We start from the raw sequence: 18,247 nt of genomic DNA, 5'->3' as shown, positions 1-18,247 counted from the left end.
GGGCTGATGCCTCCGTAAACACATGAATATGAATGGGAAGGAGCAGGTGAATGGGCTGACAAACACAGTAACGGAGTGAGAACGTCTTCTTGTCCAGCTCCATGTACTCTCGGTGAGTACTGTGTCCTCGCAGTACAGTTCATGATTACTTTTTGTTTGTGGACAATTTTTCTCCTGTACCAGTCAGTCAGACGGGAAAAAAAGATGAAATCTGGACCATTGTGTGTGACAGTTAATTAGGATCCGACCCAATTACCAGATTGGTTCAGCGGCCATGTTGGCCTGGAGCCTAACGATGGGGAAATACATACGCTCCATATAAACGGCCCAATTTGGCTCTCAGAGTTTCTCAATTATAATATCACTGACTGTTGGCAGAGCCCAAACATGCTGCTGAGGCCCCCTGCTGGTCATGTGCTAAGGGGATGACTGCGGGATGTTGGGGGACCAAGGGAGGAGGGGGTTAATGTCATCGTATGTCCATGTGTATTAGTTTGAATCCAAACAGCTTTATTTAAAAAAAAACAAAACACAAGATGTTTGTTTAAAACTAAAACTCAACAAAAAACTCCATGTATGTCACTATTAACGTCCTTAATTTCCCAAAGGATTAATAAAGTTCTGTCTATCTATTATATGTTTATAGGAAGACGTAGGAAAATATCAGTACAGTGAAAATCTTCAGTTTCATCTATTTAAAAACAAAAGTACAATAATCTACCAAAACTATGATTTCCTCTTATTATGAACAACACAACTTAAAAACACTGTTCCTTAAGATCTGGTCATGTGACCTGTCACAGTAGTTTTTTTTCTCCTCCTTTCTTCCTCTCCTGATCCCGTATCAATGTCCTCAGTCATTGATCAGTTCTTGATTTTCTCCAATATTCCTGTTGTTGGTTCATGTTCTTGTTCTTTTCTTTCTCCTCTAGTGATTCCAAATGTAGATCCCTCTGTTCCAGAGTTAGGAACTGATGTTCAGATGGAACAGAGTCTGAGACTAGGATCACACTGGGGGTGGGGGGGGGCAGAGTCTGAGACTAGGATCACACTTACACCTCAATATATTGCGATGCTTATAGTATCGCAATATATTGTATTGTTCGCAATACATATCATATCGCCAGTTTCCTGCCAGTGCACAGGCCTAATATACAGTATATCCAGTGTAGGAATAAAAACGTGTTTTTTAAAAGTCATTTAATCGACTGATGACTTCTGATTTTATATCATTAAAAATAAACCTGGTCAAATGAGAAAATGTTAAGACAAGATCTGTCTTAACATTTTATTAAGTTTTTAAAATTGGAAACCAAGGACTTGTGCGATAATTACATCCAATTAAAGGAGTGCCAAGTCAAGCGACTCTACAGGCAGTGGCTAATACAAATTTAATTAGACAACTGTGTCAGTGCAACAATACTGAGCAGAACAAAGACGCCCACGTCTGGTAATGTTGGGTAAACATAAACCGAGCGTCCCGCTGTGAACTGACATGAGAGAAACAAACAGATAAAAACACAGGAGCCGTGACTCCTCCGTCAGCGTGTCTTTAATTTGGGGGGGACAGGTTTGTGTTTGTGTGTGAGTGTGTTTGAGTGAGTGTGTTTGAGTGAGTGTGTGTGCAGTTATTTTGCATGATGCAAATAAGAATGAAGTCAAAAGTACGAGGTTCTCAGAACCCTGGTTTGGATGAAAAGACAACAACAACAACAACATTATTTTATTTTCCACTCACTGCACTGGCAGAAGATTCCTGAGCAGAAAACTCCTGACGAGGTTCCGTCGTCACAGGTTCATCCTTGAAGTTTGTTGAAATTCCATGTCTTATAAAAACAAATGAAACGAAGGAAAAACATTTCACTCGACGGCCGACAACAGCAGGCACACTCCTTTGTATTTGTTTAACTGCCTCCCCCCTGTGACCCCCCCGACCAGTGGTGGTGATGGAGGGAAGTGTTTTTGTTTGTCATTAACACACATTAATTTTGTACTTTTCTTGGAGTCTGTGGTGGTGACCGGAGGACCTCGAAGGCATCGCCGCCTGGAGCTGTAACAACAGCGAAGTCGTACTTTTCTTATCTCTGACTCCCAGGTTTGTTCAAGTCGTCGCTTTAATTCAAATTTGAATCCCAACAGTCCAGGATGAAGTTGTTCAGATACAAAGATGAAGCCTCTCCTGTCGTGGTTAATGTGTAGGAGACTGTGAGAATAAATGTGGGTGTGAGAAGGTGAAGCAGGGGCTGCAGTAAGGAGGTGTAAAAGAGGGGGCGGGGGGGTGTTAGTTTGTCCCTTCTGTGATTGGCTGCTGCTCCAAGGCTCTCATTATGCAGCTTATTGTTCCTTTGTTGTGTGTGAAATATAAATCCAGCCCAGTGGGCCACAGCATGACAGTTTAGACCGAGCTGCTCCTGAGACCAGACTCCACTGAGCCCACTTCAAGAAAATCTGGACTTTGTTTGGCTGAGAACGTAGGAGAGAAGCAGGATCCAGTGGTCTCCGCTCCACGTCACATCAGTTCTCAGACTTTTCAGAGAAGTTCTTATCCCTCAGCTACGATGGACTCTGACGCCGGCTCCACCTGCAGCCGCTCGTCTTCCCCAGACCTGGTGGTGGACGACTCACCTGGAAGCTTCTTCTCCAACAAGATGTTCCAGACGTTCTGCCAAGAAAGCAGAGGGAGCGGCGGCGACAGCCACGGGAGAACAGAGCGCTGCATCGGTGGAGGAGAGACCAAGAGCAAGCCTGACCTCACCAAGGCCGAGGTGCAGGACATGAGGCTGAAGGTCAACAGCCGGGAGAGAAAACGGATGCACGATCTCAATCAGGCCATGGACGGCCTGCGGGAGGTCATGCCGTACGCTCACGGCCCGTCAGTTCGCAAGTTGTCCAAAATCTCCACCCTGCTGCTGGCCCGCAACTACATCCTGATGCTGTCCAGCTCTCTGGAGGAGATGAAGAAGCTGGTGGGAGATGTTTACGGAGGCGGTGCTGCCATCCAGAGCCGCAACGCTTCCCATTCCTCTGCACATGCCCCCACCGCCTCCCTGCCCCTCCACCCTCTGGCCCAGTCACTGCACTCTCTGGTGGGCAGCACCACGTCAACCCTGCAGCACCATCACTCACCTTCTCCAGCTGTGGCTCCGGCTCCACACTCCCCTCCTACTGCCAACTTCTTGGGCTTCCACGCTCCGGTTCAGGGCCTTCTGAAGGAGCCGCTCCACCTGACCAGCAGCTACAGGCACTTCCCTGGGATGCCCTGCCCCTGCTCACTCTGCCAGCCCCTGCCTACAACTACCTCCACGTTGCACAGCCTGGCTATGAACAAGTGAAGAAAGGCGCCCCCTGCTGTTGTGTCACCGTACAGTAATGACCCGGAGATGATTGTCTGACAAAGTACTACAGTACTGGCTGGTACCACAACTTGTACATATTGTATATATGCCGTCCCATGATGCCTGCTGCTCTGTCTCCTTGACTTTGTTTATAGAGAACTGTTCTGAATGGATCTGCTTTAGAACAACAGCTGTTATTTATCTGATGTTTGTGGAAATGAGAAATGTCAGCAAACAGAGCCGGTTTACCCTGGTGTGCAGAATTTATATTTTGGTAAATTAAATCATTTTTATAATAATAATAACTCTCGTCTGCCTTTTTATTCCATCATTTTGACCAAGGAAATATTTCTGCTGTGTTTTTGTCCCATTTTACTTTTAAAAAACATGACGTTTGTGTTTGTTCTTTTTTTTTTATAATAGCTGCAATTTGGAAGTATTTAAACACATTTAGTCACAATTACACATCAGCTGTTTAAGGAGCATGCAGCAACACACACACACACACACTTAACTCAACAGAAGGGCTTTCACTGAGGCAGAAAGGACGAGGGGGCCGTGCAGAAAGGCACGATTAGGAAAGGGTGTCAATGGCTGCTAAACAGCCTTGGACAGATGAAGCTATTAGGACTGAAGGGGGCAGAAGGGAGGGACAATACGGCAGAGCAGGAGCTGAATGTGCTGCTCTGGAGCCTGGGGACCATCCATCTTCACCTCAACAGGGTGTAGGAGATGAAAGGACGACACAGGCGCCAGGAGGACTCGTCACTTTTGTCTGACGCAGACACACCAACGTCCTTTAGTCCATGATACACATTTGTCAGTGTCCTAGTTAAGGTTAGTTAAGAACGTGGACACGGACGCACAAAACGACGAAAACTTAAGACTGAGAATAAAAAAAATCAAAATCAGGGAAAAGTTGTTTTTTTCTTACTGATGAAATGTGACATTTAACCTGCACAAATGAAAATATTAATTATGTGGAATTATAAAAAAATCTATCTATATTGTTATGAACTGGAATGTGTTGGACACATCGACAATGGCCGTCCTTCACTTAGCAACAAATCAAGCGTGTTAAATACATGCTTATCCTCCCGTGGCTGACAGATGAGCCGGAGATCAGAGGAGAAATGAAGAGATGTAACACTCATTCTCACCCACCTCCCTCCTCTCCTCCCTCCTGTTTTCCCCTGAAAGACCAGAATGCGTCGGAACAATGGCCGTGCTTGGGACACAAAGGCCGGGGGAGTCCACACTCTCGTGCCTGCAACACAGACCCTCTCTATTCAATCTACATTTCATCATGGTAACAAGCGCTGTCGGGCCAAAAGGCCTGACACCCTCGCTCGCCACAAAGGCGGTTAGCTCTAATATATGAGGCTATTGACACTGTAAAGAGCCCCCGTCAGCTCTGGGGGATTGTCAGCTGTGGGACGTCTCAGTGGGGGGAGGCAGCTGCCAGCCAAACCACGCAGCGGAGCTTCTGTCCTGGGGACCGGCGTGGCAGCGTCACCTGGTGCTTGGTCCCTTGACACCGAGCCCCGGGGTCCTCCCACAAGGCCCCTGCTTTATTTGGGCACAGGTGGATATGGGAAACACAACACATTGTGGACATTAGAGGGGATCAGCGTCCTTTTGCTTGAGGTAGATAATTAGAGACAGTGACTTGTGCAAAGCTGGTGTTTCCTGATTGGCAGCAGATGGCGTTAACCCACGACCCAGGACTTCAGCAGTCTGGAGCGTTGGTGGGAGTGATACGTGTGCTGTGTAATTCATATGCTTCTTAAATCATACAATATGGGCCGGTCCTCTGTGGGTCATTATGGTCTGCCACTGCTGTCATTGTGGTGCTCTTTAGCATACGCTAACCAGCGGTGTCAGCTCTGGTTTTTGGGAACATCATAGAGCTGAGATGAAGTCGAGGGAAAGCAGCGGTGAAGGAAGCAGTCAGAACACAGTTTCTGAAAATTATTTTTTTTATGAATTGTCTAAATACCTGTTTTTATTTTCTTTATAAAGGTATAAGATATTTTTTATAGCAGTCATCACATGACTCAAAGAGACTGTGAATTCAGACTGTGCCGGTGAACACAGATGGACTAGTTCAGCACTTCAGATACAGATCAGTGGGGGAATCATTGTCCCATCTTGGATCAGCACTGACAGAGTTCATCAGGAGACTGAAGGAGCCAATAAGAGATGGAGAAGACGTGTCGCAGGACGTGAACACATCAGAGGGATAAAGAGGAACTTCAATTATGAGAACATAACACAATTCAGGGGGCTTGATGCCTGTGAGCTCAGTAACACCCCCACCCCCAACCCTTCACTCCCATTCATCAGAATACTGATGAAGGAAGCACAGCTGCTGTGGTTCAACATGCACCGGCCCCTAGATGTACATGGATATTTCTCCGTTTTGTTTAAAATAATGATAATAATAATGAGTTATTGTTATCATTATAGTTATAATAATAATTGTTATTAACATCATTATATTATTATGATAACTATTAAAGATAACTATTAAAACTGTGAAGTAGTATATGTATGTACGTATATATAATATTTTTAATTAATTAATTAATTGTATATATTGTATATATATAAATAAAGAAATAATATATTTATTATTTTTTATTAATTCATTTTTTCTTCAGTTCAAATAAAGACCTCAATGCACGGTGTATACATTTATAAAATTATTACAGTGATACAGTGACTATAGTATATTTATATAGTGATTGTTTGTAGTTGTACTTCCGGTGTGGATCAAGTTTCAGAAAACAATTTCTCTTATCCTTCAGTTTTAAAGTGACTATGATGGTCTGTGTCGTCACAGATGTCGTGACGATGTGACCACGTGTGTACATTTGAGAGCCACGCAGCGGGTGAAGGTTCAGTAAATACTGATGATGTCATCGTGCGAAGATGGCGGAAGGGTGAGCGTGAACTCGCAGTTTTACTTTTAATTCGCCAACAAAACGCACCAGGGAGCTCAGACGTCGCGTTCACGTCGTGCTTCTTGTCATGTTGTCTGTCCGTTTTATTTCAAATCAACGTTTTAATGTGTATCCGCTGCTACATGCAGCGTCCGGAATCGGTCCAGGAAGTGCATTTGTTTACTAAAACACAGACGGGCTAGCGTTAGCTCAGTTTGTGTAGCCTCGTTTTAGAACGCAGCTATTGAGTCGTAGTTTTGTTTGATTTCAAAAGGAAGCAGTGACGTGATTGTTTAAGTAAAGCCCAGGTCACCTTGGTCACCAAGGATGTGCTTTTAGATCGATAGATAAATAGTAGATGACGTTGTTGAAACTCATTTAGCGCTAATCGTTCTGGTTGTTGTTGTTGTTGAAGTTCGCAGAGGTCGGCAGCAGTTGTGTCAGGTGCACTCGTCCTGGTGTTTAACTGGCCACTAAATCGATAGAACTGTTTGTTATTTTATTAAATATACGGCGTTCGTGACCTTCTGTCTTCTGCCCCGCTGTATCTGAACGGCCATGTCTGGATGTGTTCACAGAGAAAGCTGGTGGGGAGGCTGGATTCAGCAGAGCTACCAGGCCGTCAAAGAAAAGGTGAGCAGACCCACAGTCACAGAAATCAGTGCAGGTGTTCTCCATGTCAAATGCCTGATGGATATTTATTTTATTTCTTCATCGGAAGAACTGTTCTAACCTCATCTTAGAACACTGCCCTGAAGCTCAATAAAAAGTTCAGTGTTGCACTTGAACGACGTTAAAGAAGACGTTGACGTGACTGTTTTATATGGATGTCTTTAGTTCCTAATCTAATTAATGCCTCTAGTCCATGGGGACAGGTTGGAGACGGCTGGACTAGAACACCGCAGAATAGACATAATAGGACTCACAGTGTCTCACAGATGACATTCTAGAAGCTTCTTGAATTAACAGTAAAGTAAAAAGTGAAATGTAACAATAGAGTCCACACATTTAGACTAGAACCACACATCAATACATCTGTTCCACGGAACTGTAGTGAATTCTGTCCTCGGTTCACAGTGGATTCAATTGTGATCAACTTCTAATTCCATTTTTATAATTAACCTTAAAACGCTGTTTTCTTCCCCACAGTCGTCTGAGGCCATAGAATTTATAAAGCGAGACCTGACTGAGTTCTCCAATGTGGTGCAGCATGACACCGCCTGCTCCATCGTGGCGACAGCCACCGCTGTCAGGAACAAACTTGCCGTAAGTTGGAGACCTTGTTGTGGTCACTGATTTTCTCTAATACTCAAACTTTTTAACTTTCGGCCGTCAGTGCAGGAGGGAAAGTCTGTCAGAGCTTCATGTCTGTGCACCTTCTCAGGTGGAAGGCTCCTCGGATACGACGGAGAAGGTGAAGAAGAGCCTGTCTAGCTTTTTGGGAGTCATAACAGACACGTTGGCTCCGCCTCCTGATAAAACCATTGACTGTGATGTCATCACGTTGGTGGCCACACCTGCAGGAACCACGGAGGTTTACGACAGTTGTAAGGTGAGTTTATCGTAGAGTGGACGGAGAAGGGAACGTCACGACAGATGTGACCCCGGAGAACCTTTACTGTACTTGTCCCTGCAGGCACGGTTGTACAGTTTACAGGCTGATCCTGCAACGTACTGCAATGAGCCCGACGGTGAGTCTCGCTGCCGTACTTTGTCGTATTCTTCCTTTTATCAGTTTTTATGGGATGATTTGGTGAATTCACTTTAGGGTTGGATCGATAGAAGGCTGCATGACTATGGCCAAAAAAATATAAATAATCAATAGGGATGTCCGATATTATCGGCCTGATATTAGAATAATTGTGTAAATTCTGTAAAAAACGTTTTTCCTCCAATAATGAAAACCCAATAATACAATGCCTAGGTTACACCTAAAAATGGTTTTGGGGAAAAAACAGCTGTATGTGAAAGTGAAGGTCACTAGATGGCAGCATTGCACATCATTTTATTAATCTACTTTAATAATCAGTGGATTGTATTTTACAGATAAATAAATAAATATTATAATTAATTATAATATAATTATTATAATGTTATAATAGTAATTCAGTTTTGTCCCCCCCATGTCAGACAGTAATTTGGACACACTGCTTTAACCCATCACCTTAGTGAGCAGGCGTCATTTAACTTCCTTAACCACCAGGCCACCACTGCCCAGCTATATCGGTATTGGTTGATATTGGAATTGGAATTTAAGTGTTTGGACAGTATTGGACTATGGGATGTAAGTTAATATTGGACATCCCTACATAATCACAATTATTAGTCTTGATTGTTCTTTATTTAATTATATCTTATTAACCTATTTTTATTGCACTTCCTACATGCGAACAAGGCAGTTGTTGTTTTTTTAACCAGATTTGTTCTTTAAAGGACCGACGGAGCAGTTTGACTTCTGGATGTCCAGCTTCAGTTTGGAAGATAAAAAAGGAGAAATCTCTGAACTTCTGGTCAACAGCCCCTCTATACGAGCCCTTTACACCAAAATGGTAAGTGTTGATAGTTCTGGTCAAGTGAACTTGTTAACCAGTTCATGTCCTGATGTCAGTCCTGTTCTTTTCACCCACAGGTTCCAGCTGCTGTCTCCCACTCTGAGTTCTGGCAACGATATTTCTACAAAGTCTTCCAGTTGGACCAGGTAATCCTGCAGCACCACTGCAGACTGACCTCGGCTCAGCATGCTGTCTTTGCTGCCACCTACAGAGAAAGTTTGAACACCACAAGTAGTGTTGACATTGACAAACACTGATAACCTGGTGCTGTCTTATAGAATAATTCTCCCTGAGCTAAGGAACCACATCAGTGTACGATAGACTCCACTCACGATATGTATTTAAACCAAATGATCTCCAGACAATCTGTGACCAAATTCACTGATCCTTTCTTTGTCAGAACTGGGTTAAATCCCATCACCAACTGACATGGTCTGTGAACCTCACCATGGTCTGTGAACCAGAACTGGGTTAAATCCCATCACCAACTGACATGGTCTGTGAACCTCACCAACTGACATGGTCTGTGTCACTGATGCTGAGAGTGAAATGAATGAGGTTCTCACCTGCTGTGGAAACCTATATTGTCAGTGTTCACCATTTCAAATTAACTATGTCAACCATGTTACTCGGTTTATTACGTTTTTTTGTGACTTTTTTTTTTCAATTGTTAAAACTGTGATTGTGTTTTTTAGGAGGAGGCCCGAAGATTAGCTCTGAAGCAGAGAGCAGAACTGTTGCACACAGAGACTCTTGGTTGGGAAGAGGAAGAGGAAGGTCAGTGAGTCTGTGAATATCACCAGAACTTGAACCACATTTACGTCAGTGGTTCTGAACTGGTCCAGATTCACGACACATCATCACACAGTAACGACCAGCCGCGACGTGAACTTCTCAGACTGAACTCATCTGATCGAAAAGATGTTGTTCAAACCTGAGCTGAAGGTACCCCACTGTATACTGAGGTGCCGCTGTATACTGAGGTACCACTGTATACTGAGGTGCCACTGTATACTGAGGTGCCGCTGTATACTGAGGTACCACTGTATACTGAGGGGCCACTGTATACTGAGGTGCCACTGTAGAAAAATACAGTTTTTTTTGTAAAAGCAACAATTTGTGTGTCAAACTCCAGGCAGATTAGCGCCACCTGGAGTGTGAATATTTAAGACTTTTTTTCTCAACATTTTATGCCTTGGCAAAGGTCAGCGACCTGCTGAAAACTAGTCCACGAGCCACTTTTGGGTCGTGATCCCCAAGTTGAGAACCACTGATTTATTCAGTCACGCTTTTTGCTTAAATTTTTATTTAAAAACAAAAAAAAAATCAGCCTTATATTTGTTCTCTGTCAGACGACTTCCTCGGTGCGTCTTCATCGTCTCAGTTCAACGTGACCCCGCCCTCGGACAACACTTCCACACGCCCACCAATGAGCGCCACAACAGAAACGTCTCTGCTGACTCCCGTCCTGTCTCCAGGCGAAGAGCGTGATGCCACGCTGTCGGTTAGCAGCGATAGCGTTAGCCTGCCAACCCAGGTGGATATGCAGCCGCAGCCCGCCGTCACTGAGCTGGCCAATCAGTTTACAGCAGCGAGTTTGGAGGAGGAGTCCGACAAAGCAACACAGGCAGAGCAGAAGTCCGGAAAGTCTGACCTGACCCCTGACCTTGAAGTGACTGCAGTTAGCCCGACGGAGCCCTCTGCTGATAAGGCCCCGGTGAGACCCTCCGCTCCTAAACCAACGGCAGCAAAAGAAGACGGACCACAGGACCTGAGGGTGTTTGAGCTGAACTCTGACAGCGGGAAGTCGACTCCGTCCAACAATGGCAAAAAGGGTAGGATTCACTTTTCTTTACCGTCTGTGAATGTAGGAGAGAGTTGTAAACATCTGTCATTTCATCCTTGGATTACTATATATATATCTACCTGACACTGTTGTTGAATGAATACACTACACCTCAGAGACTAAGGGGTTAAACATTATGCACCCAACTTTTAAAAAAACAAAGGTTAAATTTAACGCAAAGATATAAATTAATGTACTTTTATTTTATTTTTTTTTTAATGAATGGTTAGAAATAACTGTGTAACAGTTGACACCTGGAACTGTTTTTACTGAGTTCTTGTTATTGTCATTGTGGCAGAAACTGGCAAAAGTTTTAGCATTTAAAAAAAAAAAAAGTTTTACGGCCAATTACGTGAAATTGGACATTTTTCCAGCAGATGGCACTGGTGTGCCACAGCCCTATGGTTGAGAGTCTGTCCTAAACTATGGTCCACCTTTCAGGGTCCAGCACGGACGTCAGTGAGGACTGGGAGAAGGACTTTGACCTGGACATGACAGAAGAAGAAGTCCAGATGGCGCTGTCAAAAATAGAAGACTCTGGAGAGGTTGGTGGTTAAAATCCCCAACCATGAAGTGGTGTTGATACTATGATGTCATTTTAATAATAATGAGAATAAAAAACCTCATTTGTTTTTATTCCAGCTGGACGAGGACTGGGAGAACTGGGACTGAAGTCTCCGCAGCACCGACCCTGTCCCGTCATCAAAGCTTGTCCTCAGCTGATGAACTACGCTTAACGTGTTTTAACTCTTTGTCCGCACTGTCACCATGTCATGATTGTGGGGAGGGGGATTGTTCTGGTGGGTTTGGACCATAATGGGAACCTGCTGTAAAGAGGCCACGGCAGCAGGAAGTCGGATGTTGGGCCAGGACTCTGGTCGCGGCTAGTTCTCAGAGTAACATAGAGCTTATGACACTAGTTAACAACGGAGCGTGTCATTCTTCAGGCCTTCACCCTGACCAGTCAGAATCTGGAAGGTTCCACAGCAGCGGGGGTGCAGCTGTTTTTTTTTTTTTTAACTGCCATCAAATGCATCATACGTGTTGCAGGTGAGTCTGATGAAGATTCCACGACGGCTGCACCGTAGCCATAAACTCTAATGTGCTGCTTCTACTTTTTTTTTTAGCTTTCTTGTCTTTTTTAAATGATGGTGAGTGATTCCTGTCATTTTTCTCCAAACTTTTTTTTCTTTAGTCTTTAGTTCACAAATGTCCCACAGTCCTTACTGTTGAAAGTTGTTCATACGTTAATGATACAAATCAACGCCTGTTTTTTTTCTTCTCTGTCGTGTCGTTTTAATCCCGGTGCAGGATTTTTTTTCCCCCAGACTTCAAATATTTGACGTCTGTAGTTTAGAGTTGAATTTTGTCTCTGTAAAATATCTCCACCTTTGAACTGGAAATTGTTTTTTCTGTCAGGTACACAACATCATGTTTGGATGTTGGCTGTAGTTCAGCGGTCACTTTGCCACTTAGACGGACGGGCAGTGTGAGCACGCTCCACGCTTTGATCATTTTCCTCCTCTGTTGTCTGCGATGTAGCTGAAAAGATAAAAAAGCTAACGCTAAAGGAGTGTAATATTTATACTAAAATAAATAAATGCTTAGTTATTGTAGATGCGTCGGGTTGCATGTCTGTGCAGCAACACCATCCAGGCCTGTGTGCAGACCGAGTCGTGTGCAGGATTTCTGTTCTATGTGTTGCATGTCTATACTTTTTCCTGCTGTTCGTCCTGGTCACAGCCACGCTTTTATCACTTCTGTTAAAAATGATTATAACAAGTTTTTTTGTTTTTTTTTTTAAAGAAAAGATCATTATTAAAGGATTCATGGCTAAAGAGGAAAAATGTTGGCGTGTGTCTGCGGCAGGTTACACCCTGACACGTTGTTGACAGCAGCACCGGGTGTTTAAATAACCATGGGAGACGATCACCCCTCCTGAGGTAAGACCTGATTAGGTGGTGGCGGTGAAATATATGGTGAAACAACAAAGTAAAACAAAACACGTTTTAAGTTGCAACATCGTGATTGTGTGCTGTGGACAGTTATGTTATCTTCCAGTAGATGGCAGCAGATGGCTGTAAGAACAAAAAAAGCTGTTGAAGCTCTATCAATTCCTGTGAGCATATCAGCGTTGTGTTCAACTAAAGTAGTCGTGCAGGAAAGCGTCTCAGCCGGAAATGGAATAAAATCAGAAAAAAAATTTAATATAAAAATATAGGCATTTCATATTTAACATTTAAGGACTAGAGCACTGGAATTTGACACCCAAAAACCCCAACATTTAGAAATATGTGCAATTACATAATAAAATATACATGTATAAATATTTTGTCTTTGTATCTGTAATTTATTGTTAATTTAACCCACAAACGGATTAATTCTTCAGTAATTCTTATTGTTGGGTAAAAATATTAATTAGCTTCACTGACCCTTTAGAGAGAAAACAAAAGGAATTTTTGACTCAACTCTTATTACTCTTATTTTCCCCAGAGTCCACAACAGGTAGAATTAAAATTTGTCACTAAGTTATGTGTGAGCATTTTTTTTTTACTTATAAGCAGTATTGGGCAAAGCAAAGACAGGTACCTGAACAGAGGTTTTAATTTATTGCACCCTGGTACAACTGTTCTCTTCTTACCAAAACTAAACATTTTAAGAATATGAAGTGCTTTTAACTCGCTGTGGTGTACATGAAATGAAGCAAACTTTTACAACTTAAGACAACTGGTGGACATACAGTACTCCAAGTATGTTCTTAAAAAGAAAAGAAAACAATTTAACAGAAAAACAGAAAAAAAAGGATGTACTGAAAACGTATACACAGGAACATATTTGTCCTACAAAGAAAGTTTCTTTTATACTAATGGACAGTTCACCCTTCTTGTGTCTAACAAATTCATATTTACTGTAAACAAATTCAAGTATAGAGATGAGTGCAGCACAAATTTAATTTTGACCTTCGGTCGCCCCCTTAAGGTAAGGCTGAGTACTGCCTGCCTCCCTTGCTGACTTTTCTCTGCACTTTCTTGTCCGATCGGCAGGAACAATTCTCTCGCACATACATTAAATACTTTACACAGACTGTAGAGAGTCATGCTGTAGAACAAATATTTCTGTTAAGTTCATATTGGTGATATGCTGAGGAATAGAAATGGCCACGCGTCATGTGACCCAGTTTATATTGGATATGAAGCACAGCTCTCCACTGCCTCATTTCTGCGCTGTATTTGATCGTGAAATACTCAAATTCGACAATTTTTACTTAATCTTTACTTAAAAATGTGTGGAGTCACACTGAAAATGTATCCTTAACACAGATCAGTGCAATATATATATAGATATTTATTTTGTGTACTTTTTTACTGCCTCCCCTGACCGCACGTCACTGGTTGACAACGTAGTAGAAGCGTCTGCCGTCAAGATTTGCTTAATTAAATTGGAGCTGTTTACACCGGACGTGGACAAACTCTTTGCTCTGGCGCATAATGTCCACCGAATATGTACATTTTTACCTTTTACCTCGACGAGGTTAAAGTAGTTCCTTCTTTGTGAACTAATCTTTCGCTTCGTTCTCGCAGATTCGTTTCATTTGTCACGTGACAGAGCTCGGGTCTTTTTTGCTCTCATTCATCTTCACATTGTGGTGTGTTTTTATTTCTTAGCTTTTCACATGGTTTTAATTACTTATGGCATTTTGTGTACTTTGTAGACTTTGTCTGCGGAAGCAAACCATGTTGCCTTATTTAGTGTCGGAGAACCGCAGCCTTCTTTACAACGCCCACAATAGGTCTAAAGCGCCACCTGCTGTAAAACGAATGAAATGATTAGTTCAAGATTCGTTCACGACTCGTTAATTTTACAGTTCGAGAGTCAAAGATTCGAATCAATAAAAAGAGTCGGTCTTCCCATCACTAGTACTTAATGAAATGACAACCTGGTGTAATTAGTTCCCTCTGACCCGCCCCCTGGTTTGACAGCACCATTCAGGTATGTCACGTATTTCCCGGATGTGGCTAAAGTAATGCTAACATACAGCTAATGATTTGTTTGTAGAACTACTTTACCTCAGAAACCTGTCACTCACCGTGTAGTGTAGACAGTAGTTGACTGGAGCCGGTGCTCGACGGCGGTTTACTGTTTTAATGGGTGAGTGAATTCACGCACAGATAAAAAACGAGATTTAAAACGCAAGTTTTTCCTTTAAAGACTTGTAAAATAAGTTTATTCGTTGCGACCATTGTTATACTTTTATTGTAAAAAATCATCGTAGTCTCACTCAGAAACTAATGAAATCCCTCCGCGCTTCTGACAGTTTGCCCGCCCTTTGGAAGTTAAAAAAAGAAACATCATTTGACCAAAAGTACAGAACAGGCGCAAATAACCGAACAATATAACATGTAATTAAATACAGTTTATGCCATCATTTAAGCTCACCTTAAGCTAAAATACCTTTTAGGTTATTATCAAAGATGTGTTTTTAAATACCATAAATTAAACTAGTTAACGTTTGTTGTTTGTTTTCTAGTTCCCACTGGTTAAATGTTGTTGAAACTCATTTTCATATTTGTCATTATTGAAGCTATAACTTCAACGTTAACGACCATAAATATTAGCATCTGTTAAAATCTTTGCACTTGGAAAGAATTTAGCATTGGGTTAAATATTTGCCCCCCCCCGCCCCTCCTTGTATATATCCATATCTTTCTCTATGAGATAGTAACAAAAGAAAGCAAAGCTGAACATACATATTTGTAAATCACACAGGTCTTTTTTTTTTGATAAAATGTAAAATCGAAAGAAAAAAAAATCAAATTTAATTTGAACCGTGTGCTTCTTCCAATATAAAGACGTCTATGATTTTGAAAAACTGTTACGGTAAACGAACGTTAAAACGATTTGTTTTTTATGTTATAACTGGAAAGCCAAAGTGAGAGCCCTGAGTGGTTTTATTTGAACAAAAATAACAGGATTGTTCCTGCTGTTTCAGCTTCAACACGAAGGATCATAAAATACCTAAAAAATAGCCCCACGCCGTGGACAAATGTGGTCAGGGCACCTGAGCGTTATTCTGAAAGTTCTGGACAGCGTTTTGACTTTCCTGGTTCCAGTGGAACTCTGATGAAATCTGCAAAGTTTTATTTACCAACATTTAAAGCTGGGCGATATGTTTTTGACTCTTTAAAAAATATTTTCCATAAATAAATGACATGATACAGATATGTGCATTCATGCCCAAAACGCTATGGCATATATATATACAATGTCCATTTTGCCTTTAATTTTACTCAGCTCATCAACTGACCTGGTCTGTGAACCTCATCAACTGACATTGTTCTCTTCAATGACAGAATAGTAAAAAGTCCAGTTTCTGTCCAGAAACACTGGAACATCACCATTGATCTGCTCTGATTCAAAGTCAAACTGGTCTTTTTTAAATGTCACACAGGGAGTAAAAGAACGTAGGACTTCTGGCAGCAGCAGCAGTAGTAACAGCAGCAACATCACCACCAGACCTGAAAGTTTCTCATCGGGACAAACACGTTCACAATGGCAGGAGTGAAAGGTACCGTAATTTCCGGACTATAAGTCGCTACTTTTTTCACACGCTTTTAACCCTGTGGCTTAAACAGTGATGCGAAAGTGCATACCGCTAGCGATCAATGACTTCTGGTAGGTTACCATGTGTTATAGACATACCAGTAGCGTATGTCTGTCTGTGAATGGCTGTGTGCGTATATGTGTGTGGGGCGCGTGCGAGAGAGAACAATAGCTAAAGTTAAGAGCAGTTGTCACCCTGTTCTGTTGAAGTGTCAGTTGTTTATACAGGAGCTGTTAAAACTCTGTTTATGTTCTGTTGTGATCGGTGTGGCTGATAATAAAGACCCCAACTTCCCTGTTTCTGTTTACCTCTGCTGCGGACAAGCACAAAATGATGGGAATTAGCCCTGGAGCTAACGTTAGCTTCGGCCCTGGAGCAGATCACTAAGACTCCAACTACAGTTGGGGCACAGAAGCAGGAAAGAGCTTATGTGTAACCAGCTGTATAACAGGCAGATAAAAGCATTTATTTAATTAAAAGTGAAAAATTTGGAAGTGACACTGCTAACTTAAGAGGTAATTATTAACAAGAAAATAATGTTCAACAGGTGTCTATAATACTCGTTTTTCATTAAGATGGTGTTTTTTTTAATGAAAGCTTACAGTGGTTCGTGTCATTTCTTCAGTTACGTTGTTAGTTGTAGTTTGAGCTTAAAGAAGTAAAGATGGCAGATAAAACAGCTACGTGGAAAAGGCGCGAATCCAGACCGAGCATATAGGGCTGCAGCAGTACAAACAACCAGAAGAGGGCGCCTGAGTACATAGAAAAAGTAAAGAAGAACAGCGTATTATTGTAAAGCACAACTGACATCTAAAACGAACATGAATAAATGTTCAAAACTACCGAGTGAGTATCTCCAAGAAATTGAATATATACTGTAACTGTTGTCTGAAGGAGAAATGACTAAAACTGAAGGATGAATAATTAAAGTGATAAAGTGAGTCCAGGTGACCGTTGTTCCCTCAGAAAGGAACAGAATCCTGGGTTTGTGTTGCAGTTAGCACCGCTATTAGCCATTCGTTGATATTGTAGTGCAGCGGTAGAATAAGACAGAGGCATTTTTTATTTTATTAGAAAGCGGTTTATTTCCATCTTAAGTCAGCACTGCTGTTGGCCACAGTTTACTCCAAACCACTCGGAGCAGAACTTGACCAGCTCTCTGTCACACACTTCTGTTAGCTGCCGGTTGGCTTCAACAACACGGAACAGAACACACTGCGCATGTGCACTACTTTATGGTGCGTTCAAGGCACAAAAACCGAAAGTAAAAGCAGAACATTATATCACAGCATAACTATTTATTCCCAAACCGTCACAATATAATATATATTAGTGTTAAATAGAAGAAAAAGTAGACGGCGAAGCCAACACGGTAGTTTTACGGTGTTACACCATGTCAGATCAAAGCGGAAGTAATCCTTGTTCATTTGGGTGTGGTTTGAAAAAAAAGTTTAAAATATAAAAAGAAAAAGCTAAGAAGAAAACACATTACTATTAAAATGAATAATTTTAATATTAATAGTAAGAATATTAAATATTTAATAGTAAGAATAAAGTGTTAAAAATACTCTCCCTCACTTCTTCTGTCTCTCGTCGTCTCCGAACTTGAACTGTCGTGAAAGTGAAAGTATTTCGAATGTTTTTTCGGGCTCCATTTTGACAGCGCAGAACGACGACAGGACAGAGGTGAGTTTTCAGTGAATTCAGATCCAATATGACAGAGCAGACCATCGTGTCACCATCAAAGTATAAAAGTGTTGATGTTTTATATCGTGATCATTCAGCTGTCAGTCTGTCTCCGTGTTTTACTCTCGATCACGGAAATTAACTGTCGATCAGACTCGAATGTGACGTCATCCTGATTAAACAATGAAATAATAAAGATTTTCTTTTTTGTGAGGTAACAGTCATTTTTTTATTCTCTCAGACTGACTTTTTTCACAAGATGAGTGTTTCTATGAAGAAAG

The 18,247-nt window shown here is 41.9% G+C and overlaps 2 protein-coding genes across 2 annotated transcripts; both read left to right on the top strand.

Moving 5' to 3' along the window:
• Nucleotides 1-1,948: 1,948 nt before the first annotated feature.
• Nucleotides 1,949-3,695, top strand: olig4 (oligodendrocyte transcription factor 4). The gene is made up of 2 exons (XM_025059071.1): nucleotides 1,949-2,095; nucleotides 2,372-3,695. The coding sequence occupies exon 2, from the start codon at nucleotides 2,559-2,561 to the stop codon at nucleotides 3,330-3,332; it is 774 nt and encodes a 257-aa protein (XP_024914839.1). The 5' UTR covers nucleotides 1,949-2,095; nucleotides 2,372-2,558; the 3' UTR covers nucleotides 3,333-3,695.
• Nucleotides 3,696-6,177: 2,482 nt separating this feature from the next.
• Nucleotides 6,178-13,007, top strand: bsdc1 (BSD domain containing 1). The gene is made up of 11 exons (XM_008313886.3): nucleotides 6,178-6,280; nucleotides 6,859-6,913; nucleotides 7,430-7,546; nucleotides 7,665-7,832; nucleotides 7,917-7,971; nucleotides 8,714-8,829; nucleotides 8,910-8,978; nucleotides 9,528-9,609; nucleotides 10,185-10,667; nucleotides 11,120-11,223; nucleotides 11,321-13,007. Exons 1-11 carry the CDS (start codon nucleotides 6,270-6,272, stop codon nucleotides 11,348-11,350), a joined length of 1,290 nt encoding a protein of 429 aa, XP_008312108.1. The 5' UTR covers nucleotides 6,178-6,269; the 3' UTR covers nucleotides 11,351-13,007.
• Nucleotides 13,008-18,247: the final 5,240 nt, after the last annotated feature.

The sequence above is a fragment of the Cynoglossus semilaevis genome, chromosome 1 (genome assembly GCF_000523025.1).
Source record: "Cynoglossus semilaevis isolate Cse_v1.0 chromosome 1, Cse_v1.0, whole genome shotgun sequence".
In the NCBI taxonomy this organism is placed as follows: Eukaryota; Metazoa; Chordata; class Actinopteri; order Pleuronectiformes; family Cynoglossidae; genus Cynoglossus; species Cynoglossus semilaevis.
Note: the sequence above shows the minus strand (reverse complement) of the source record. Positions and strands in the feature narration are given on the sequence as shown.

What these genes read in the sequence shown, in the direction of transcription:
- bsdc1 (XM_008313886.3), top strand. An exon ending in GAGCCCTTTACACCAAAATG is followed by an intron (nt 8,830 to 8,909) that starts GTAAGTGTTGAT and finishes TTTCACCCACAG; the next exon opens with GTTCCAGCTGCTGTCTCCCA. An exon ending in AAATAGAAGACTCTGGAGAG is followed by an intron (nt 11,224 to 11,320) that starts GTTGGTGGTTAA and finishes TTTTTATTCCAG; the next exon opens with CTGGACGAGGACTGGGAGAA.
- olig4 (XM_025059071.1), top strand. Translation starts at nt 2,559, where the DNA reads ATGGACTCTGACGCCGGCTCCACCTGCAGCCGCTCGTCTTCCCCAGAC.